This window comes from Diadema antillarum, unplaced genomic scaffold (assembly GCF_040938485.1).
Source record: "Diadema antillarum isolate AM-2024a unplaced genomic scaffold, OU_Dant_1.0 scf00000065, whole genome shotgun sequence".
NCBI classification, from domain to species: Eukaryota; Metazoa; Echinodermata; class Echinoidea; order Diadematoida; family Diadematidae; genus Diadema; species Diadema antillarum.
This window is the reverse complement of record NW_027270954.1, coordinates 1,758,958-1,785,506: the sequence shown is the minus strand read 5'-3', so window position 1 is coordinate 1,785,506 and position 26,549 is coordinate 1,758,958. Positions and strand designations below refer to the sequence as shown.

The following is a 26,549-nucleotide window of genomic DNA, read 5'->3' as shown; positions in this document are numbered from 1 at the left end:
CATTCACAGAACAAAATACTGTTTGAGATATCAAAGTGAAAAATGTTTATTACATTTACTTTAAGGACAGTTGATTTAAAAACAAAAACATAGTCAGTTTGTCAAGAAAGGTGATTTCAAATCCAAAACGAAATAGCTGCTGTTAGTGTGAATTTCCCACGTATGACACCCTAGGCAGAATATATAATAGATACAATAAAATAGTTTGGCGGTAACAACGGTAGTGTAATCAATGGAGTGTTGGCAGCTTAGAAGGGGAAAAAGAAATATCGACCACAAAACTTATTCAAACTGAAATTCGAGCCCGGTGCCTGCCATTTCCTTGGCGTAGAGTTCGTCAAACCGGCGGTTCTGGTTAACTGTGAAATAATTCTTCCAGTCACCGATGGCACCTAAAGAGATGTACAGCAGAACAGTTATTTTATTACAGAAGATTATTATCACATCCTTCGAACAATGTCACGCACAACAGAGAAAAATTCAGAAATATTTCTTGCATGCGTCCATTCCTAGATCTGCACGAATTTTAATGTTATTATTAATGTATAAGAATATCAACTTTTTGTTTCTAGGGTGAGTAGCGCCTTGAATACTTCTGCTTCTAGACATTTACTATTTTCATTACACTGCATTTCAGTTTATCATGCTCGAGACAGGGCGACACAAATAAAGTCTCGGCAGAGACAATGTTTATTATATTAATCTGTAGAAACTAAGTTTATCTTTCCGGTGTAATATTTCTTTATCGAAAAAGAGCATCATCTATTTCTTTCACTCTGAACATCTCATTTCTTCGTCATGACAGCCGATAATCATGTCGCTTGGTTGTTGCTGATTATTCTTATCACTCGGGATTTAAGAATGATTATATATATATATATATATATATATATATATATTTATTTATTTATTTATTTATTTATATATATACATGTATTACATTTATATATATATATATATATATATATATGTATGTATACATATATCCTTCATTTTCATTTTAGAGAGAGGAGTGATTTGTAGCTATACTTTAATTCTATGTATAACATGAATCTAGGAGGTCAAAATACCGTTGAAAAGATTAACTGCAATACTGTGCGTTCACATGAGATATCCCATATTAAAGGTTTATCTGAACAAAGCACACGTGTATCACACGTTTTAGGCTACGGTCACAACCCCCAAAATCAGCTTGCGCGGCGAACGATGGGCGAGTTTTTTGCCAATTTCGGTCGGACACCGACCCGTGACCGACCGGTGACCGACCAGCTCCACTGACTTTTAGGACATCAGTCGGTCGCCGTTGAGGTTTTAACGCGGAGTTAAAATTTCGGCGGCCACCGACCAGTTTTCACTCGCTGTCCAAAATACACTCGCTGTCCGAGCGGCAACCGATCTAATCGAGCGGTCACCGTCGAGCGATTATAGGGAACACAAATATAAAGATAAAAATGACAAAAGCACAGAAGAAAACGGTAAAGATGGGAGGCAGGGACAACCACTTTCGGGGGAAAAAGTTGAAAGCTACATGTTACGGTCGTTTTGTAGACAAAGCAATGTATGGTTTAGTTACTTATTTAGGTCTACAGAATAAAGAAGTGCTAAATGGAAATAGATGGGGAGAATGAAAATATGAAATTGATTAAGAATAGAAACATATAGTAAAAATAAGGAGCAACCAAAGATATTTTCCAACATTCTAATCTATGTAGGAGTAATTACAGTTTTTTTTTTCATCTTGGGTTTGTTTCCTCCCTTTTATTTGATTTTCTAATTTTTAGTTATCTGTGGTTTCACATAACCCAGGTGGGTAGTTTTTATTTCAATTCTTCAATCATTTACTTCGAGTTTTATCTTATTCAGTTAATTAATGATGAAGATTCTAACGCGCATACAACAAATCAATGTTCCCTATACATTGTACATTTACAATATCTCTTACCATCTCACAATATCATTAGAAAGGCATATTTGGCAAATGACATTCAATTAAAGAAATGTAATCACACAACACACAACATAGACTGAAGGCATATTCAACGCAACAACAAAAACTGTAGGCATATTCAACACATTTATATATGAGGTTACAAGAAAAAAACAATTTAGAGAAGAATAAGGTAGAAGGAAAGTTATTTGTTAATTTGCAATCAGAATTTCATGCATTCATGTGTTCACTAAAGTAATGGGCTGGTAAGCCTCGTTGTCGTGGTCGTTAAGGTAGAATTAGGAGTATCAAGAGGCCTCGTTGTCCTGACAGCTTGAAAGCGAAAGCGTTGTTGTTGATGGCCAAGTCACACAGGCCTAGGTATATACCCAGCTAGCTCGTGAGAAATATTTGGCAGAGATCGGTGGGTCGCCGCCGGTACGCCCACGGGACACCGGTAGATGACCTATCGATCGCCCATCAGTCGCCGAGCGATTTCAGTTGCCGATGGGGCATCGCTCGGGGACTGCTCGGACTCTGCGCGGAGAAGATCCCCGTATTTCGCAAAATTTTTACCTAAAATCGACCGGTGATCGACGGGAAATCGACAGGGCATCGACTGGGCATCGCTGCGGTTTTACAGCCTGCTCGACATCTCCAAAAACTGCTGGGCGATGCCAAAATTTCAGCGGCGGCCGAGCAGGCTTCAAATCGGTCGGTCGTCGCTTGTGTCGGTCGTTGTGACCGTAGCCTCAAAGAACATGTTATAAGGCTTAACAAGTGCAATCATTTTGGAAGTGTTAATCTGTTGCGTTACTCTTAAGACAATTTATTTCAGGATACCAGTTAATAACGAACCCTCATACATTGCTACTGGTCTGCAGGTTATATGTATTTCCTTGCTGCAGGTAAGCATGAACTGACCAATTCGGCGAATTGAAACATGCTATTTTTTTTTTCTACAGATACTTGAATAGAAAAATTGCCACAACATCACGACAGCCATTGCATACCTTTCCTCATGAATGACGATCCACTTTTAATGGGATTTTCACTCGTAGCCAGAGCATATGTGACGATGACTGAGTCAGGATTGGCACTCTTGCTCTTCTTCATCGCACTGAAGGTGGAGGCCTCAACGATGCGGTCTATGACGTCATCAGAGAAGGATTTCCCCATGAAGCTGGCCACCTGCTCTACTGTCCCACGATGATCCTAAGATTGCAATAATGTATTATTGCAGCAACACTCCTGCACATAAAACCAGATATTTCATCTATGTCCAGATACCACTGGTTATATCAGCAGGTGAGTAGGCGCTACATTTCCATGGCGCTGTTTCTTAGGGAAGAGTTAAAAAAGATCCTTTGGACTGCCTTCATCTTTGATGCCACGATGGAGCTAGCTCCATGATGCCACTTTAAAACATAGGCGTGAGACAATGAAGATTTCAAGGGGGAAATGTTTTTCAATTTGGCGTTCTCGTAGCACTCTTCGTGTTTTTTTTTTCCTTTTTAACTTGCTTCTTTAATCGTGGACAATTCAACCCAGATATAGAGGACCTGCCAGACGGCAGATAAGTTATACACAAATCCTTCTAATTTCTTTTGTATATGCTAATAGTGTGGGTTGAATTTTGATTGTTATCCCTGTACTTTGTGTTGTTGTTGTTTTTCCACCAGTTAAGCCATGTGACTTTAAACTAGTTTTCCTCACAACCATTACAATCTCACAATACATTACATATAACAATACTGTGGTATATCTGATATATGTTTTGCAACAAAATAAATCTGCAGTTCCCTGTACTTGCTAACGGCAATATTATTTTCGTTTAGAAGCACAAATATGTGTGTTTCCATGAATTTTAACTTTGATACATCCTTTCTCTGCTGATGTTCATACTCAATACGGGCTGTATCTCAAAAGCACAATGCTTCCCTCTTTCATCGTACATTATCGTTATCTTGTTAAGGACAGAAATTATGTCTCAAAGGGATCATGAAATGTTTAAATTGGAACATTCAATACGTCAAATGTTGGATGATTATCAAATGGACTCGAATTGTGCCGAGGCAAAATTCAAATCGAATAAAGACAACTGGGTTGTATTGCTTCCTTTCATTCTCTGCAATCACAGCATACCTTCTTCATGTCCTCGTACTTCAAGAATAGCACGTTTGGGTGATTTCTTCTTCTCCACCAAGGTAGGACGTTCTCAAACCAGGATCCGACTATGGCTAAAAAATAAGAAAGTAAGAAAAAAAATCAATTACAACATGGCAGTTACCATCATATTATTTACAACCCCTATCGTGAAAAAGTAAAAACGTTTCATATTTTCGCATTTTGCTCACACTACTCAAATGTTGCAAAATGCATTTAAGTGTCCACCCAAAGATTGTTTCACAACTGCAGTGCTCAGTATAATGTAATGTTGTGGACATTATTCATGCTATTAAATCAACAACTTAGATTAACTATCAAGTGTCAAAATCTAACGTGAGTCATCCCATAACTACATAGATAGCATAAGCATAAACAAAATCTTTGGTGATTCTTAATTTCTTAAACATGATATTGCTTCTTTCAATATGAGTTGGGTTTTTTTATGCACTTTTGATGACTTTTGCAGATAAATACAGTCGAAAAAGGGAATTGGTTCTAGACACGGAATTTCAGTGGCGGATCGGGGGGGGGGGGCCTCCGGGTGCGCGCCCCCTCTTTATTTTTTTTTCAAACAAAAGAAATAAATAGAAAAAATGGGGGCGGGCGCGTGCTTCCCCCTTTAATGTTGTAAAGGCGCCTCCCCTTTTTGGAATTCTTGGATCCACCCCTATTACGCTATACAGGCGCCTCATCCATCAAGGTCTGGACAAATGACAACTGGCCTTTCATTTACAATGGTTATTATCATTATTATTCTTTTATCTATTCTTTATAAATGTAAGGAAAATGGAGCTAGTCAAAGGAAAAATTAAGGGTATACAGGCCAAAACATAGGAATTAGCAAACCCTCAATGTTTGAATATCCCCCATATTCTCCATATATATATATATATATATATGTATATATATATATATATATTTATATATATATATATATATAAACACTATAATTATATACACGTATGTGTATACATGTTAGTAGAAATGAAATGACTATTATTGAGTACAAAAATTATTTTTGTACATTTTCTGTATATTAAAATCCTCCGACCTCCGAACGATCGCACGGCTATCATCTTGAATTTCCTGTTGGAAACATATTTTGCACTTTCTACCGTTTGCATGTTATTGATTTCATGCGGGTATTTTTCTGGTATACGTCTAACTCGTAGACGTAACGTCACTAACTTCTTCCAGCGATGTACTCCTCAAAGAAGACGTCCCAAGTCTCGTAGGACGGCAGATACCGAATCAAGGGAGAGAAGTGGTAGAGAGACACTGCGGTGTCCTTTGGATTCCTTGCCACGTAGATGACCTTAACTTTGGGATCGTCGGATCTGATAGCCAACGGCAGCCAGTCGGGAGGACAGTGTGTCTTTAAAATCCGTGGGGATGGCATGTCTTTCGCATAGTCAGAAATTAGCGGTGCTTTGTTCAGCTTGGGAAATGAATAGTCAATAGCAAAATGACTGGAATATTTTCACTTATCACAACATTAATCCGAAGGTATATAAAAATATTGTTATAAGAAATGTGGATGGATAAGAAGAAAGTCATATATATATACATATATATATATATATATATATATGTATAAATATATAAATGTATAATTACATATATACATATTTATGTTTGTGTGTTTAATGAAGTATTGGTTGCTAAATACACATTTGTGCACAAGACTTGGAAGAAGATCGCACAGAGTGTACTCGCACTCTCTCCCCAAAGAAATTAATTTTCTTAACTCGCCAATTACAAGCTATAGTAAAGTTTTGATGAATAAGATCACGAGAGAGCAAAAGAAAAGAGAGGCATTGGGTATTTGTTCGAACTTATCGTGTAACTGCCGTGAACCATGCTCATGGCTGGTAAAGATAAACCCCAAGCTAGTTCTCACACTGTCTTATTGACCGAGAGTAGGAAGGTTTTAAAAAATCGACATCGTGCATATATCAGTGAAAAATGTTTGACATTCCTTCTTGATTCCTTTTCCTTATTTCGTTTTTTCCATTAGAAATTTTGACTCTCTAAAAGTATAATTGCATGTACTTCGTCTTGTCTCCTATGATTTCACTTTTCTGTCATGTCTGTAGAACACCTGAGGAAACACCTTTTCCTTGCTCATATACACGAGTGTTATTAACATCTGTGATGCCTTAGATGCAAAGATCTGAAAATCAGCCAACGAAATTAAAGCATTGTAAAACAATACTCACATCAGGGCATGTGATTATGTCGACCATATCTAGATAGGGAACTTTGGCCATTGTACTTTCTCCTTCCAATTTCGTAACGTCCCCTTCGTACCGAACGAGCAGCATTATCTGCTGCGTCCAAGTGGTCCCTGACGGGAAAGATGCGTGTGAAGAGTTCATTTATTTCATTTACAACGGAAAATGCAATAACACTATAAAGTATGTACATATAGCCCTATACGTCAAAATACAAAATCAATACGACGCAGTAAGGAGATGCAGGAGAGTTACGCCACTTTTTTTCTATTTTTGGAAATATTTCCTGATTAATCCCTGCTTATATAACAAGTGGTTGTTACCAAATTGTAGTGCAATTATAAAGCTGTGTTGTTCCTATGAAATTTTATTCTAGATCTTTTGCGTTATTCCAACAACAACAAAAAAACCCACTTTTCTCTGAAAAAAAGAGTCAAGTGACTCAACACTCCCGCAGTGTGAGAAGAGTGTTGCCATGTCTTCAGGAGAGCTGAGCCAGCTTTGTTGGGGAGTTGAACCATGAGGAAAATAGATAAAATGAAATTCAAAAATGCGTTTTCAAGTATAAACCAAAAATAAATCTTAGCTGGCAAAATTGGTTTTATCTTATATTTACGCAGAATAACATCTGGAATTTCAGGAGTTCAAACACTCCTTGTATTCACTTTTTCAACACCCCTAATAAAAATCACTCTATTACACTGGCGTTTTGCTTAATGATATTTTTCAAAGGGATTTCATAACGTTTACTCATCACCTTCATATTGTCTTAGATAGAATAATCTCTTGCATAAAAAACACAAAGTAAAAACAAGCTACTCATCGGAACTGCAACCTGAACTTTGGAAACTAATAAGGCACCATTATTTTAGAAACATATTAAAATTATTTTTGTAATGTAACACACACGTATTTTCCTTTTCAGAGTGCTTGTGATTTATATCAACCCCTGTCTAATTAATATGCATGACTTGTGAATACAAACTACAGGCAAGTAATGTAAGATAAACAAAAATCACGAACTTTGTAAGAATAAATCTATTCTTTCTCGCTAGTAAGGTACAACAATGTCCTAGTGTCATTACAGGAGGAAGAAGTCCTTTTTGTCCAAGAATGTGTATACACTGTTTGCATACATTTGTGAAAAACCAAAGATTATCAAAGGGATGGTATGGTTTTAGTTAAGATGGACTTCAGATTTCCAAGTTTTTTCGTGAGATAATAACAAACCTCTTATGAAATATGAAAGCACATACAATTCTAAAAGGAAGTCAGAGTTTATTTGATGAAAACTGATTTTGAAATGGCTGAGATATCCAAAAACAAAGAAGTCCCAATAAAAAAATGGGACCACCTCTTATTGGGACCTCTGTTTTTCTCTTTTTTTTTAATTACTTTTTTTTACATATCTCAGCCATTTCAAAACCAATTTTCATGATGTAAATTTTGAATTCCTCTTTATAGGCTTGTATGCTCTTTCATATTTCATAAGTTTTATTCGTAAAGTTAAAATCTGAATCCTGCAACTCAACCAAAACATATATATCATTACGCAACGATTCATGCCATTAGGGATTTGCTGATATTTCCTTTTAGAGACCTTGTAATTTACGATCTCTTCATGGACATCTTCACAGTCGAAACGAATGTTAAAATCATGAAGCTTAAACCCATATCTCAGGCGTGATGCAGCATGTGTCTGTGGATGAAAGTTAACTTCTATAAGATTAGTTACTCTTTTTTCATATGTGTAGGATCCAAATTTCAAGCAGAGTATAATTTGATTTTTTTCACAGTCACAGGGGCCACTACTCTGACATGGCAAGGCTTTTGATGTTTAATGACATTTTCAATAAAACTAATTTCAGTAATTCATTTTCATTTCTGTTTTTATTCATTTTTCTCCGAAGCAAACGCATGGAGTACATCCGTTATAGTAGAGCGGTTAAGCCCTCAAAATCACGAGAATTGTGCAAAATTTGACTAAAGTATGAAACTTTCACCAGTGTTAGTACATACCATAAGATTCATTTTAAGATCGGGAGGTAAGTCTGATTTGACCTCTGATGACCTCCAGCGGTCAATGAACTTTAAATATCAGAATATTGATGTTTGGAGGCATTTGTGAATGACAGGCTTAGATCTTGGTTACGCTGCACTAAATATGCATTTGTACTACAAATCTTCTGATTCCACAGGGCATTGACAGGTTTCTACCTTTGACCTCTGATGACCTTTAGAGGTCAATGACCTTAAAATACCATAATATTGATCTGTGATGTTATTAGTTAATGATAAACATGGTTAAGATGTGCAAAACAAGCATATCTGTTTTGCAATGAAACTGTCTTCATATTCCAAAGAGCAAAGACAGGTTTCTAACTCTGACCTCTGGTGACCTTTTAGAGGTCAATGACCTCAAAATATCATAATATTGATCTGTAGTGTCATTAGTTAATGATAAACACGGTTAAGATGTACAAAACAAGCATATACCTGTTTTACAAGAAATTGTCTTCATATTCCAAAAAAGCACAGATAAGGCTCTACCTCTGACCTCTGGTGAACTTTAGAGGATGTACAAAACAAACACAATTGTAGCCCAGATGGCTACTAGCACGTGTTTATAATAAATAATAAAATATAATAGAATAGAATAGAATAGGATAGAGAGTAAAGGAAAACAACACTGCAGTCCTTTTCCTAGCCCTTTTTACACTTGTGTTTCTTAACCCGGACTTTCTCTGACCCAGGACTATCGTTAGTCCCGTATCAATTGTTTCAGCTTTTTACACTGGCCAATCAGTCCCGTACTATCTCTTGTCCGGGGCTAAGGAGAAAACTGACCTTTTTACACTCGTATTTCTTAGCCCCGGACTTTCCAAACCACATTAATATTCATGATTACGCTGTGCACTGTACACGTACACGCACGCACCGGCAGCACTTGATTACCTCGTTTCTGATTGGTCAGTGGGGGTCGGACTTCGTCTCCGTTGCTTAGCCCCGGATTATTTTTTCGTTCTGTTTACACTCACTTGCTTGGCACCGCAATTGCGGTGCTAACCCTGCTATTTTGCAGGGCCAGATAGTACGGGATTATCGGTGGGGCTAGCCCACTTTGGCAAAAACGAGTGTAAACAGTGGGCTAAGGATAGTCCCGTACAAGCGGTGGGGCTAAGCCCCCCCCCCCCCCCCCCCTTAGCCCCACCTTTGGTACGGGACTAAGCAAAAATTTACAAGTGTAAAAAGCCCTTATGAAACCGTTTATGTTCCTTCCAGCTATTTCCTTTCTTTTGTGTGTGTGTGTCAAAACCACCTCTTCCAAGAAAAGTCTATGGTCATAGGAATTTATGAGTTTGATGTTGGCTACTTTCCCCGCTAGTGGTCAGCACTCTCCATCCCCAAAGCCCCGCGCCAAATTACGGGGAATGACGTGATGACTTGTTTTTGCCCTCTGATCCCCAAACATAAATGACCCTCTGAGCTGGAAGGTGGCCCTCCTGCCAGAATTTATCCCTCTATTTTAGCATTTATCGTTTAGTGGAGTGGGTCAAACAGGAACTCCAAAGACAAATTCAGGGATAATGACCCAGAACAACGATGACGTTGGTTGCCATAAGGACACTAATATTCATTTGGTTTATCATTTTGATATCCAAGAAACAATAAAGTCTTTACCAGTGGTTACAGAGAACAAGTGAATGAAGAAACTAAAAGACAGTGGGCGAGTTAATCAGAAATTGAGATGAATCATAGAAAATTGAGTTTTCACAGAAACGAATAGGAGGAGCAAATTGAACATTTGACCGGTAAGAAATTAATTTCCAGTGAACGCCACACCCCAATGTAAGATTGAGCCAATGAAATGCTTTAGGGAAAGGAAGTTTGTTAGTAAATTAGTTATAAAAAAATCATGTCTCAGCCGAGAAATCAGTTATAGTGGCAAGCACAGTGGGAGCGGCTTCACACTATGTAGTGAAGCAAAGGCTGCAGAGTATTTTGGAATTTTGAGGAACTTTGAGAATAGTTGGAGACCACAGAGATAAAGTCAGGAGTTCCCCTTTCTTGGTACATCATGCCCCCCCCCCCCCTCCAAGTCAACCAACTAATCTTTATCGACGCCGAATGCACCATCGACCTACGCTGTGAATGTGATGAGGATCTGACTGTCATGACTGAACCGGCGAGCAGCAGGACATTAGGAAAAACTAGGAATCACGATAGCACAAAACTTTGGTTTACGCCAATTTGGAGTGCAATTACAAACCCCAAATAGTCAACTGGTGTCATCGGAGATGTTGAAGCGCCCTGTCAGACTGATACAAAGTGGAGAGTGATGGTGACGAAGAGAATAGGCCTACTGACAGCGTGACGGCAGACCGCTCAACGGACGGCCCATGCAGTCACACTGACGAGATCGACAATGACATGCAGACGAGGACCTCATTCGTCGACCGAGAGTAATCATTTAAGAGGAATGACTTTAATTTACGTTTGAAGATATTTCAAGAGATGTAGTAGTCTGACATGTTAAGGGGCAAATCATTCTACTCCTTGCAGTCTTGTGAACATCCGCTTGTATATTTAGCGAAAACTGTTCGAGTACGTGGACAGTGATAAGTAGGCCCCTATAAGTCACTCTGTCGAGTAAATTATATATGAACCAAATGGCTTCTTTTGAACATGTATTGTGTTGAAAAGTTCTTGGTAATTCTTTTCCAGGCAAAATGTGTACATGAAAATTCCGATGTTAAAATGCATGTGATGGGAAATGTAAACAGTATGTGCGAATGCCTCTATTATGTTTCCTGCTATACTTGTTTGTTAGTGGGGAAAAGAAAAGAAAAGAGAAGTCTCGCTCTACCACGACTACATACTACAATGCCTACGGATATCTTTGTTTCACATTGTTAGTGGGGAAAAGAAAAGAAAAGAGAAGTCTCGCTTCATGAGAGATGTTCAGATCCCGCTCGACACCACAACGTCTACGGATGTCTAGGCTGAAGGTGGGTTTGAATGTCTTATAGGGCCGATAGAGCACTAACAGTAAGTGCAGATTAATTGGCACGCTAAAATGCATGTGATGGGAAATGTAAACAGTATGTGCGAATACCTCTATTATGTTTCCTGCTAAACTTGTTTGTTAGTGGGGAAAAGAAAAGAAAAGAGAAGTCTCGCTCTACCACGACTACATACTACAATGCCTACGGATATCTTTGTTTCACATTGTTAGTGGGGAAAAGAAAAGAAAAGAGAAGTCTCGCTTCATGAGAGATGTTCAGATCCCGCTCGACACCACAACGTCTACGGATGTCTAGGCTGAAGGTGGGTTTGAATGTCTTATAGGGCCGATAGAGCACTAACAGTAAGTGCAGATTAATTGGCACGCTAAAATGCATGTGATGGGAAATGTAAACAGTATGTGCGAATACCTCTATTATGTTTCTTGCTATACTTGTTTGTTAGTGGGGAAAAGAAAAGAAAAGAGAAGTCTCGCTGTACCACGACTACATACTACAATGCCTACGGATATCTTTGTTTCACATTGTTAGTGGGGAAAAGAAAAGAAAAGAGAAGTCTCGCTTCATGAGAGATGTTCAGATCCCGCTCGACACCACAACGTCTACGGATGTCTAGGCTGAAGGTGGGTTTGAATGTCTTATAGGGCCGATAGAGCACTAACAGTAAGTGCAGATTAATTGGCACGCTAAAATGCATGTGATGGGAAATGTAAACAGTATGTGCGAATACCTCTATTATGTTTCTTGCTAAACTTGTTTGTTAGTGGGGAAAAGAAAAGAAAAGAGAAGTCTCGCTCTACCACGACTACATACTACAATGCCTACGGATATCTTTGTTTCACATTGTTAGTGGGGAAAAGAAAAGAAAAGAGAAGTCTCGCTTCATGAGAGATGTTCAGATCCCGCTCGACACCACAACGTCTACGGATGTCTAGGCTGAAGGTGGGTTTGAGTGTCTTATAGGGCCGATAGAGCACTAACAGTAAGTGCAGATTAATTGGCACGCTAAAATGCATGTGATGGGAAATGTAAACAGTATGTGCGAATACCTCTATTATGTTTCCTGCTATTGAAAACTTGTTTGTTAGTGGGGAAAAGAAAAGAAAAGAGAAGTCTCGCTCTACCACGACTACATACTACAATGCCTACGGATATCTTTGTTTCACATTGTTAGTGGGGAAAAGAAAAGAAAAGAGAAGTCTCGCTTCATGGGAGATGTTCAGATCCCGCTCGACACCACAACGTCTACGGATGTCTAGGCTGAAGGTGGGTTTGAATGTCTTATAGGGCCGATAGAGCACTAACAGTAAGTGCAGATTAATTGGCACGCTATCTTTTGAAGAGAAACAATACTTTGTTTCACACAAAATGAAAAAGCAGAAAAAACAACTGATAATCATCCGCTCATGTAAAAGCAAGCAGAAGTTTTTCAAAACATTTCAAGAGGCATATTTGTGAGTTACAGTCTGTTAAACATGCCAATATACTCTGAAAAACAAATTGAAGGCCACCTTCAATAGGCCACCTGCAATACAGCCTCGCATTTTCGGAACAGGAACTGATTCCACGTAAAATACATAAACATGTATTTTGATTTTTCCATGCATTTTTCCCATATCATTACACACAATCATTACACACGTATACTTGATATGGTGTTCAGCTCACTGTGTGCAGACTGAGCACGACCTGATAATTCAGAACCTCTGCCTGAGAAAGGAGTGTAGAATATCCCGCGATTCAAAAAGAACCTTTCTTATCAGCTCGTGCATCCTGTACTCTATGTGCAATGCACTCATCATAGAGACAAAAGCTTGCCTTCACCCAAACTGTTTAGATATTGCCATTGGAAGACTCTGATGATCGCATACAGTGGCTGTGGACCTATAAGAACGCTGGTCTGACTACAGGATGTCTATCCAGTTTAGTCGTGGAGGAGATCTGTGTGCCGATCGCGTGCTTCACTGAAGACGCAGATGCTGCCCTGTCTTAAAAGAGATCGAGGGTATAGATCTAGACCAATTTCAGCAGGTTACACTGAATCACCACTTGCTGGCAGAGAGTCTTAACCGGATCATGCAGGTGATATTACCCGCTGCCAGCGTACCCTGATTCACACATATGATGCAAACCGGATGGCGGCATATTGGAAACAACCAATATTTGGGCATGGGGGCACAACTCTTGGCCAGGCCCAAGTGTTAAGGAGTATCGAGCATAAAGAAGACAATTAGAGTAAATAGTAGTTCCACTCCTATTTGGAATTGAGGTTCCTAAACAGGTCATTGAAAAAATGCCCAAAATTGCCTGACGTAATGACCCAAACTTAATTGGATGACAATAGCAAGTTGCAAGACACAGGGTTGCTTCATGTGGAATGCATGTTATGCCTCACAGTATGTCGCCTTCCAAATGGTCCATGACGTCACTGTATGCTCCTGGACCATGAGTCATTCACCGGAACCATACAGCCCACAAGCTTGACACTGACCAACACAGGCCCGCCAGCTGGAAACTAGGTAGCATTGCCCATGAGCTTGACACTTAGGCAAACCAGGCCCATACGAATCCGACACATGGAGGGGGGGGGGGAGGGGTAGGTCCACAAGACCTACACTGAATAGATTAAGCTTTCTGATGTAATACATATATTAATCTCGTGGGCTTTGTTTTCCTCGAGTGTCGAGCTCGCGGACCGCACAGCTTGTGGGCCTATTATATTTGATGCCGAGCTCATTGACCTTGTTTATCTAGTGTTTAGGTCACGGGATGTATGACTCGTGGGCTGCGTAACTCATGGGCTGTACGAGTCGGGTTGTTTGACTCGTGACGTACATCGCTGATGAGGTGGGCCTGTTGTTTTCTGGTTAGCATCTGTCACCCTTTCATCCAGTTCAAGGGACTTTGCCATATGCCTGTTCACAAACTATTAAGCATCAACCCAAAATATGGTACTCCTCTCCCCACCTTCCATGTTTAAGCGTACAAATTTTGTCCAGTGCAAATTGGATAATGTTGCATATAATTTCATGCAAGCTATAGTCTGCATAACTTACCCAAACAAATATTATATTTGAGGTCACTGCCATCACTGAAGACACGTAAGCTTCATTTCTGAAATAATTGACCGCTCACATTCCTCAGACCTGTTACTATGAACCAATGCTTTAAAGTGGAATGTGCATACATACTTTGATTATAACGTCAAGGCGTGATTTGTACATGATTAAACATTTAGGATTAAACCAATGAAGCCAAACATCAATATTTGCAATCCTACACAAATTTTTAGTGATATTCTAAAAGTCTGACCTCACATTGTCCTTAGAGGTCAAAGTTGGATATACTCAGGGTAATGACCAATGTTCTGTGGAATGAGAAGACACTTCTTATACAATGGAGTATATGCTAATAGCATAATGCATGATTGCACACCAGGTAAACAGTTAACCATTGAATATACATCAAATATCAATATTTTGATATTTTGAGGTCATTGACCTGTCACAGTCCTCAGAAAGGCAGAGACGCGTAAATAATTTCCCTTGATCTGAGGAATAGGAAAAAGATTCAGTTGTAACACAAATTAATTTTTAGGACAGCGTTATGTTTATCATCAACCAATTGCACCAAATATCAACATTCTGATAATTTGAGGTCAACAATTGGCAGATTCAATTGGCAGATTCAATTCAATTCAATTCATTTATTTTCATTCTTCTTCTTTTTTCTTTTTCAACAAAAACATAACACAAGATAAATCAGGTTTTACATCATAAACAAAGAATATTTGTCTTAATTAATAAATGGTATCAATAAACATAGGAGCGCATACTGGCAAAAAAAAATAATACAAAGTCATGCTTCAGTTGAAAAAAAAAAGGAAGAAAGAATAGAGAGGTCCACTAAAAAGCAAAGCTTGTAGATTGTGAACCACTCATAAAACCTATAAATTACTTATTTACAAACACTTGTGACGAATATAATATACGACAGGACGGGACAAAACAGAAGAAACGCAACAACATGACACAACTTGCCAGAATAGATGAAAAGTATGGAAGGAAAGAAAGAAGAAAAGAGAGAATGAGAGAATACCTACACGCTGAATAAGGGAAATGGAACAGAGGATGGTAGAGAATGTGCTTCATAGAGTTGGTGCTGCATGCAGCTGAGCAAGGATTGTAATGGTTACTTCTTTACGTAATAATAAATTCAGTGTTTGAATGATTGGTGGGTGGATGATGAACTCTGAGGTTAACAAAAACTATAGCTGTTAATGAAAAAAAAAAACATGTCAGGGAGGATTTAATAAAAAAAAGTTTCAACTTGCGCTTAAAAGAAAACAAAGATGGGGAATTTTTTATTTCACAGCTCAGTGAGTTCCAAAATCTAGGACCAGTGTATATAAATGTATTCTGAGCCAATAAAGTTCTCAGGAGGGGTAAATGAAACTCATTAGATTGTCTAGTGGGATAATCATGAAAAGACTGGTTCCGTGGGAACATTGAATTAAAAATACTGGGAAGTGCATTTACATTGTAATTAAACATAAACTGACCAAGTTGAAAAAAATACAAATCTTTAATTTTCAAAATCTCATGTTTAATAAATAATGGCTCTGTATGGGAACGTGGCGGGACGCCACAAATAATACGAATAACCTTTTTTTGTAACAAAAGTAATTTATCTAGTAAGTTTTGATGGGCACTACCCCACGCTAGGAGTCCGTAATTAAAATAAGGTAAAATTAGAGAAAAATACAACGTCAACAAAGAGGACAATGGAATATGAAACTTGAGTCTATTAATAATACCAATATTGCGTGAAATTATTGTACTAATGTTAGTAATATGCGGCCTCCACGAAAGTTTATCATCCACTGTGATACCAAGGAATTTTATATGAGGAACTCGTTCTAACAAAGTGTTATCAAGAACAATACCTGTGTCTAAATCTTCTAAAGAATTACTAAAAAACATATACTTAGTTTTCTGAAGATTTAGAGATAATTTATTAGCTCTTATCCACTGAGTTACTTTTTTCAATTCGGAATTAACTATGCGTACAAGAGTATCTGGATTTTGGTGAGAAAAGAAAATATTTGAATCGTCAGCAAAAAGTATAAATGAGAGTATGTCAGATGATCTACAAAAGTCATTAATATAAATGATAAAAAGTAAAGGTCCTAATAAACTACCCTGTGGGACGCCACATTTAATGAATTCTAAACTCGAGCTGTACTCGTTCAGAGATACATATTGTTTCGGTTTTGTAGGTAACTCCTGAACCACTCCAAGGCCTTCCCGCGTATTCCATAATGAGACAGTTTATAAAGTAATATTTCATGATTAATTGTATCGAAGGCCTTGGAGAAGTCCAGGAAGATACCAATAAGATGAGAATGATTATCAATAGTGTGCGCAGCGTGGTCAATAAACTTTAAAAGAGCATGAATGGTGCTATGTTTCTGACGGAACCCAAATTGAGAATTTGTAAAAACATTATGCAAAATCAAAAAATTAATTGTTCTTGTAAATATCAATTTTTCCAATATTTTAGATAAAGATGAAAGCAAAGAAATAGGTCTATAATTACATATATCAGAATCATCTCCTTTTTTAAATAAAGGGAAAACCTTAGCTATTTTCATAAAATCAGGAAAAATACCACTTGATAAGGATTTATTGAAAATATATGAAAGTGGGTCAGCAATTGAAGATATAATCCCCTTTATGATAAAATTACTGATGTCGTCATAACTGGCACTTCGCTTGTTATTCATTGCGGTAACAATATCTATTATTTCATATTTTGTTGTTGGAACAAAAAAAAATAGAACTGGAATTAGATTGACCTAAAAATTCAGAAAAATGTATATTTGACTGCGGTATTTTTTCTGCCAAATTCTCTCCAATCATTGAAAAATAAGAGTTAAAAATATTGACTATATCATTAGGATCTTCAAAAACTTTATTATCATGTCTTTTTTATAATTTCTGATTTCTTTTTTGATATATTCATAGCCTGCTTCAACACCTTCCATGTATTTTTCATATCATGTTTATATTTTTCTAACTGAATCATATAATATTTTCTCTTTTCCAACCGTATAATCTTCGTTAAAATATTTTTATACGAAGTGTATTTATATTTTAACTTCTCAGTTTTTTTCATTTTGAATTTATAATATAACCTATTTTTCCTATTTATTGAACGAAGAAGAGATTTTGTAATCCATGGTAATTTGGGGGACGTTTTATAATTAACTGACTTTTCTTTTAATCTGGGAATATATTCATCTAAATGTCTATTAATTATCCCTGAAAAATTCTCAAACGATACATTTATATCATCATTATCATAAACACTAGACCAATCAGCCCTGTCTAGGTTAGCACCAAGACTAGCCAAATTTTCTGGTGTAGCTCTACGTCTGGATGAAAAAGAATGAAACTTATCAACACAATGTTTAAGGTCAAAACATTCTATAATGGGGAAATGATCAGTAATATCAGATAAAATTATGGAAGAATTTAAAATCTGCACGGAATTAGTAAAAAAATATTATCAAGGAGGGTGGCGGAATGATTTGTAACACGAGTTGGCTTCGAAATTAATGGCAAAAAAGAAGCTGACAAAAACATTTCAAGAAATTCTTGAGATGTATTATCATCATTCTTAACCAGATCAATGTTAAAATCACCCATTATGAAAATATTTTTATTAATAAAATGGGGTTTTTTTAATAAGTTTGATATACAATCCAGAAAATCTTTAGGACTTGAACTTGGGGGTCTATAAACAATACCAATCATAATATTTTTACTTTGCGGAATGATTATTTCCACAAACAGGGACTCTAAAATATCATTCATGATATTGAATTCATCACAAACACCATATTCAAATTTTTGAGATAAATATAACGCAACTCCACCACCCGTCCTGTTCCCTCTGTTATTAACAATAAAATCATAACCATTTAATGCATACGGCAAATTATCATCAGATGATAACCATGTTTCAGATAAGCCTATCACTGAAATTTGATGTTTATTTTGGTTATCTAATAATATCTGTAATTCATCAAAATGTTTATTAATACTCCTTATATTCAGATGTAACATAGAAAAAGTGCATTGTGAAAAACTCTTTGTAAAATCTTTGAATTGATCAACAGTGACATACTTAGAAGGAGTTGGAGTTAAGTCATGTTCAAAATCAAAAGCATTATATAAATCTTTTGAAGATGCGTTAACATTGTTGGCAATAAAATTATCAAAAAAAGCAGACGAATGTAACTGAGTACGACTTAATTCCGAAGGGAAGCGTCTAAACAAATCAAAGAGTTCATCATCATCAAGGGAATCAAATGCTGCATTGAGTCGATTAGCCATAAGGAGAGTCATAAAGTATATGAAGGCATGTCAACTGATGAGTTTGTAAAGGAATGAAATATAATGGCACAAGGGAAGCACTAACAGCCCCGGGTTCACGGATAGTACAGCGAGTAGGCAAATTCACATGGAGATAGATTTCTGGCAACATAAACAAAAACATAAAATACATAAACAGCATAGGAAAAGAACATAAATTACATAAACAATATAGGTAGAAAGCGTACACACAATCAGTCAAAGTCTGTAGGAGAACTTTGACTGGACCAGTACAAAGCATGTAAACGGACATAGAAATAGACCTCTCATTAGAGGTCAAAGGTAGAAACCTGTCAAGGATCTATGGAACATGAAGACAATTCCAACGTAACAAAAATGAGTTTTTAGTACATCATTACCATATTCAACATTAATCAATGACGCAAAATGTCATTTTCTATCAAATTTTGAGGTCATTGACCTCTGGAGGTCATCAGAGGTCAAAGGTAGAAACCTGTCAGGGTTCTATGGAACATGAAGACAATTTCACTGTAACGAAAATGAGTTTTAGTACATCATTACCATATTTAACATTAATCAATGACGCAAAATATCAATTTTTATCAAATTTTGAGGTCATTGACCTTTGGAGGTCATCAGAGGTCAATTCAGACTTACCTCCCGATCTTAAAATGAATCTCGTAACATGTACTAACACTGGTGAAAGTTTCATGCTTTAGTCAAATTTTGCACAATTTTTCGGCTTATCTGCTCTACTATTATAGGCTCCCTCGTTATGACTTCGTTCATAGTTTTTTTGTCATGGTGCTCTGAAATGAAATATAAAAATCACAAAAATTGCTCCCTCAGTACCAAGAGAGCTGAGTCATGCAGTCAAAGGAGACTTGAGAAAATGGCTCAACTCTCTTGTTACTTCATGGCCCAATTGTCTAAAATGTGGCCATTTTGAAATTTTCCTACACCTATCAAAATCAGCAAATCAAGCATTCATCAAATTTATCAAAAATAAAGATTACAATGGGAAGTCGATAACACATAAATAACTATTTTCTTACACCAATAAACTGTTATTGCCGTCATGTGACCTGAAACTCAGAAATCTACTTTTTGCTGTCTTTTGATGTTTTTGTGACCTGTGTCTTTGTCGTGCTTTACCTCGTCGGCTTGCTTATGCTAAAGTGACAGTGGTGTTAAAAAGCATTTCCAACAAAGGGCGCAAATGCTTGCGCCTGTGAACTTTGAGGGGGTGGCTGAACTGTCCTTACAGGAGTAAACTCTCCTGCATCTTCCTTTACCCTTTGTGCGCCGCCACGTTTATTTCCTGTCCATTCATTAATTACGTGTGTGAACTTTGTGCACATTTTACTCATTGGCAGGTAAGGACTAATAAAGAAAAATACTTTAAACAGTAAACCTTTAAACCGTATATGCTGTGACTTCTAAGACTTCTGAGGAATTTATGCCTTTGGCAAGCAGGGCTTGCAAATTGCAGTCCCCTAATAAGCAATAGATAATACATTGTAACCGAACAAACACACACACACACACACACACACACACACCACAAACAATCACGAGGCAGTTCTCTTTAATAATCATAGAAAAGGATAATCGTGGAAATTGTAACAGGAAGTGATTGGAGAAGGCAGGGAAAATGGCGAGGAAGGCAGGGAGGTCAATATCAACACACGCGAGACATGAGAGGCACGAGCTAACATAGGTCCAAATATGAGATTTGATTAGATGATAAGATATTCCAGTGGGAAGATAATTAGTACATAGAATTAGGGCTTATAGGGATACTTCTGATGTAATATATATTAATGTATTCAGTATTAAGACTGTAAAGTTCATGTTATGCTATTATCGAGAGAATTCCAAAATTTAGGGCAAGAAAATGTAGGTGAAATAAAGATTTGATCAAAATGGTGCCAGAGAAAACGGCAAGTGGATTTCATTGGATTGCAGAATAAGTTATGAATGAGCTTTTTTTAACGAACATAGAATCAAACGCGAAAGGGAGAGAATGGTGAGTAATAAGGTACATAGATTGCCCTACGTGCATACAGTATACAAATCATTAACCTTTGAAATGTTCGTTTTGAAATAGAATATCAGTTTGGCATCTCCATGATTTATTACAAATAATGCCAGGAGCTCTTTTCTACAACGATAATTTTCTTTCAATATACGAGGAGTATGTGTTTCCTAAGGTGAGTATGTCATAGTTTAAGAAGAGCAAAATCAAAGGTGAAAGCGGTTGTCGATTACAGAGGACTGTTTGTAGTCCTCATTAGTGGTTTAAATTCTGAGCAAAATACTCTTTTGATGGGCTTGAGAGATAAGTGCCTACACTGACATTTGTTAACAGAATTAAGAAAAGAAATACAGCTCGAAATAGATCTGGTAAACATTAGCCGAGGTTAGTAATACAAAAGAGTTTCAAACTCACCTGACTTCACATAAGTTACGACAAACGTGTCATCAGGCCGTACTTCGAAATTTTCCAATGCCACTAAAGCGCGACGAGGCATGTGATTTGGCATAATCACTCCACGATATTCGTAACATTTCTCCCTTACACAGGCAGGAACTTCAGACGAGAAGATGGGCGGGTCACTTTCAGGGGCTCTTTCTGAGTAATAAAAGTACAGAGCAATGCCATGATGAAATACATGACTTTTCTGTAATTCAAATCCTAAGCACGCATGTATCGTAACCCTGCATGTTGAGAGGCATGACCTGAACTTAATATGTATACCGCTTCGATTATTATTTCCTGCTGAAAGACACCCCTATATCACACTCGATGAATTACACAAAAGTTATTCCTCTCTGCGTATTCTAAGTAAGGCTATTGCAATACACAAACGAAAACGTTAATTGAAAGAGCTATTATCAGCAAAAGCCTTAGCCTCGTTACTTCGTGATGTTGTCCTACCTGCATGACGAGAACACGCCATTCTGAATTGGGCCTTTGGCTGTCGAAGTGAAGTTATAGCCCTACGTCTAAACGTCTATTCACTTTTAAATAGAGCGTTAGTGTGCGGAGTGTGTGGCTGTGTCATGTTGGGGTTATGAAGTTTCAACGTGATTGGATTGTTGCTCTTCTCCATTTTCATTCCTTTATCCTTTTTTCATGGGTTCAAAAATGACTTGTCTTTCCTCAAATCTTTCATTCGCTGCCATACACGCCTCCGTCCTTTTCCCCTCCCTCTCGCCCCCTCCCCCCCCCCCCCTCTCTCTCTCTCTTTCTCTCTGGAAAGCAGATTTATTTACTAGAAAATGTAAAAATACTAGCTATTCAGTCAGTACTGTCTGAGTATTATGGGGTTGGTTTTTGTTTTTGTTTTTGCTTTTTTTTTTGGGGGGGGGGAAGCGACTTTATGGGCATGGAAGTTCTGCGAGTTTGGTGACAATGTGTATTACAAGAAAAGTATACACGAGGAAAGGACGAGAAGCAGGCCATAATCATACAACAGCTGGAGTCTTTCGATGCCATTTAACTTTTAATTAAAATTGATTTCCAGGTTTTTCACTTACCTTTTTTGTGAAAAGTTTCCAATACTATGGCACCATATAGTGTTCAGCAGAATTGCTGGAGGGTTAGATACCTGCCCCATCCAAACCCTTCCCCTGCTGAGTTGCTGCGTTCCTTTCCTTGAGCGTCCCCCACCACCAAAAACAACAAACAAACAAACAAACAAAAACAAAAACAAACAAAATCCCAAATCCTGTGTACTGCCATATCCCTCCGAAACCCTTCCACGCTCGATCATTTCACTTCTTCTGAAAGGTCCACTATTTCCAATTTTTGTATCCCCGACCGAGGTTTACACACCAGTTTTAAACATGGGCAATTAGTGTAAGCCAGGAACCATTATAACAATTGAATGCTCAAGAGATATTGATCGATCACATCAAATCGTGACCAAATTATATTAAGGCAAAAACACATTGACACCATGAGCTAAGCAGTATAGATAATTCAAAACACACAACCAATTTTGAAAAAAAAGGAGAAACAAAAAAAAGGAGAACAGCTTTATTTTATTTCAGTTAAAAAGTTGTTTATTCATGATTTTATTTCAAGAAAAACGAAATGCAGAAATAATACAACATAATCGTACTCATATCATATGCTATGATAAACAACACGATCATTCTTTTAATAAAAATAGTATAAGCTCCAATAACATTAAAATGTGAATACACTAAAGCAATTCTACATTACAAACATGGCAACGCTTACAAATCATGAAAGTGAATTTCCCTATGAAGTAGATGGGAAAGGTGACAGTATTACATTGTGTAGTTAAATTGACAACCATTACACAACTGTCCAAAGTGAATATATGCGAATAACCGTTTTTAATCGATCTGTTCTACTACATGTATCAGTGTGCGGGCAACAGTATTGCGTATGCCTCATCGTGCGTGTGCGAGAGTGAGGGGGGAGGAGGATGGAATCAAGTGTTAAATTAAAAAGAAAATAGCTTAACATTTCCTTTTCGGACAAATTCAAACGGTGGCAATGTGCGTTCACAGGGACTGGAGAAAAATTATAGTATATCACGGATATTACAAGATCTTGACAACATGGAAACTTTGGACTGATCTAAAGGGATTAAATAGTTTTTGTTGAAACCTAACTTAAGGTTTCAAACATATTTTGGTGAGATAATGAGAAACGTCTTATGAAATATGAAAGAGCATAATGTTCTGCAAGAGGGATTCGAAGTTTATTCGATGAAAATTGATTTTGAAATGGCTGAGATATCCAAGACAGAGCAATTCCAATAAAATACGGGACCCACCTTTTATTAGGATCGCTTTGTTTTACTTTGTTTTTGGATGTCTCAGCCATTCCAATAGCGATTTTCATTTGATAAACTATGAATTCTTCTTAGAATGGTATGCACTGTATCAGTTCATAAGTGGTTTCTTGACATCCCACAAAAAGTTAAAAGCCCAATGCTTATCTTTACCAATACTGTACCATCCCTTCCGTGTGTGGCATGAGCCAAGACCACACTGCCACACAGGTGCACAATGGTCCTGTGTGTTTCTCATCATTATGTCCTAATAAAGTGGATATAAGTTTCAAACTAATTTGGGCGATCTGAACCCTTTCCGTACGCGAAATTATTGTGTAGGAGTCCGTCATACAGCTCTCGTTAGTCCAAAGGTCCGTCATTTCAAATGTTTGTTATACCGAAGGCTCATGATTTCGAAGGCTCGCTATTCCAAAGATATGCCGAAGGCTTGTTAATCCGAAAAAATAGAATAAGGCATGTTATTTCGAAGGTGCGCTCTTTCGAAGGTTCGTAATTCCGAAAGTGAAATAGGCCAAAGACTCGTTATTCCAAATGTTCGTTAATCCGGACATGAAATAAATCCTAATTTCTTTCAACTGGAAAACATTCTTAGGTTTGTAAGTCCTAAGGGTTTTTACTTTCCTCATTTATTTTCTATTCCCGTTATTTCATTTTTCCAATTAATGAACCTTCAGAATAACAAAGATTGCAATCATGTTTGGATTATCGAACCGTTGTAATAAGGAACCCTATTTCAGTTTGGAATTGACGAACCTTAGGAATAACAAACATTCGGAGTAACGAAACATAAAATACAGTGTTCGTTATAACGAACCCTATTTCATTTTCCGATTAGCTAATATCTAGGTACAAAATGTATATCTTCCATTGGCGCTTGACTGTAAATGCAAGCAAGACTAAAATTGTTATTTTCTCCCGTGGGAGAATTCCTGAATTCGTTTATTCTGGTGATCCACTTGAGGTTGTAGATGACTTTGTGTACCTTGGAGTTAAATTCAATTATAATGGTAGTTTTAAAAAGGCAATTTCTTAACAAGTCACACGAGCTAGAAAAGCACTTTATAGCATGTTGGTCAAGGCTAAAAAGTTACAGCTCTCTGTGGACACACAGTGCCATCTATTTGATCATCTTGTTTCACCTGTTTTACTCTATGGTTGTGAAATCTGGGGTTATGAGTGCATAGACCAAATTGAAATCTTCCATGGGAAATTCTTAAGAAAAATTTTGCTTGTGAACAAATGTACTCCTGATTGTATGGTTTATGGTGAAACTGGACGTGGAGTAATTTTGAACTATATCAAATGTCGAATGATTGGATTCTGGTTGAGATTAGTCAAGGGGAAAGAAACCAAACACTCATGTACAATTTTCAAATTTCTTCTACCTTTACAAGGAGACATACACTCCCCGTCAAAATCACAATGGTTATTATTCATCGCAAATATTTTTCATTATGCAGGGCTAGGGAATGTGTGGTTAGCACAAGGGGGTGGATTTAGTGCTGCATGGGTTTCACACACCTCAAAAGTTAGACTTTTTGATATGTTTATTTAAGAGTGGAGAGCAGCAACATGGTTAAATAGAATCTGTACAACTCTATAGAATGTTTAAGGATAATTTGATGTTAGAGAAGTATTTACAGGTCTTGTGTAAGAAAGATTATATTACATTAAGTAAATTTAGATGTAGATCTAATGGATTACCTGTTAATAAGGGCAGGTTTGATGCAAGCCTGACAGATGAATTGCATTGTACTAAATGTTCATCCGACGATATAGGGGATGAATTTCGTTATATTTTTGTTTGTCCCTTTTTCAACAAAGAGAGATTATTGTATTTACCAAGTAGCTTGACGGCCAGTAGACCAAGTGCATTACATATTATGGTCAAATTATTCAATTCAACTAATGCTTGCCATTTGAAAAAAACTAGCGAAATTTGTCAGAATTATTATGTTTCAGTTCTCTTCAACTCCAAAGAAGAAAGACAGTAGTTTCATAGAAAGCAAAGTAGATGTGAATGTTTGTACACGTAGTGGTAGAGTAGATAAACGTCCTTTACGCCTTGTTTTGTAAATATATTTATTCATATCAGTTATTTTCACATGTACATGTACATTATCACTTATGTTTTTGTATTCATATTGTAAATATGTTTGTACTCTCATACCCCGAGAGGGGGTCAATAGAGTCAATAAAATCTTACAAATCTTACGGAAATTTTGTGTTTCGAAATACCCTCGGAATAACGAACCTTTTCGGATTATACAATGCAAATTCTCCTCCTCAGATACGATGTGTAACACTTGAATCGAACACAGAGGGATTCTTTTTCAAAACACAGAAATGTGAAGCGGTACTTCACCCATGCAGAGATGATCTGTAAATATTTGCATTTTGCTATATCAGAGAATATTTAATTATGTTTTCCTGTATCGGATGCGCTGGGAAATGACTTCGTTTTAACGAAAATTTCGCTATAACCGTATTCGTTGTGATGGAATATGCTCCATAGACTTTAATGATGATCATTTTGGGACCTGCATTTTCACTTCATGGTAAAGGAAATTTCGTTATAACCGTGTTCGTTGTAACGGGAGTGTACTGTATTACCTACGCTTTTATTCGAATATTTGGTACGTAAGACCGATTCATGGCCTGGCATGAATGTTATGATAAAGAATACATCAACGTTTAATAGCAACATGGCTACGAATAAACAACAGAATATTCATAAAATAGCGTAACAAAAGTATTCTTACGTCTCATACGCGTTTTCCAAGTACTGCCATCACTGGACAGGATTTGTTTTCAAAGCATCTCTGCAAAGTTGTTGCTACCAGCGTTTTTGATGGAATTCGAAATAATCTTCATATTCTTGTAGGTTTCTGTCCTATAACTATCCGATATATCAATAAACCAGTTTGTAGAAACTCATATTCATGTAACGTTCAGTA

The 26,549-nt window shown here is 37.1% G+C and overlaps 1 protein-coding gene across 1 annotated transcript; it reads right to left on the bottom strand.

Moving 5' to 3' along the window:
• Nucleotides 1–282: 282 nt before the first annotated feature.
• Nucleotides 283–21,717, bottom strand: LOC139716470 (sulfotransferase 1C4-like). The gene is made up of 7 exons (XM_071628017.1): nucleotides 21,696–21,717; nucleotides 21,207–21,389; nucleotides 6,316–6,443; nucleotides 5,285–5,534; nucleotides 4,073–4,167; nucleotides 2,941–3,142; nucleotides 283–392 (listed from the first exon to the last, which is right to left on the bottom strand). The coding sequence occupies exons 1-7, from the start codon at nucleotides 21,715–21,717 to the stop codon at nucleotides 283–285; spliced, it is 990 nt and encodes a 329-aa protein (XP_071484118.1).
• Between the last annotated feature and the right edge of the window lie 4,832 nt (nucleotides 21,718–26,549).

Coding starts and splice junctions, on each gene's coding strand:
- LOC139716470 (XM_071628017.1), bottom strand. CDS start 21,717: ATGGCGTGTTCTCGTCATGCAG. Junction 3,143..4,072: donor AGTACGAGGACATGAAGAAG/GTATGCTGTGAT, acceptor TTGCAATCTTAG/GATCATCGTGGGACAGTAGA. Junction 393..2,940: donor ATCGTCATTCATGAGGAAAG/GTATGCAATGGC, acceptor ACATCTCTTTAG/GTGCCATCGGTGACTGGAAG.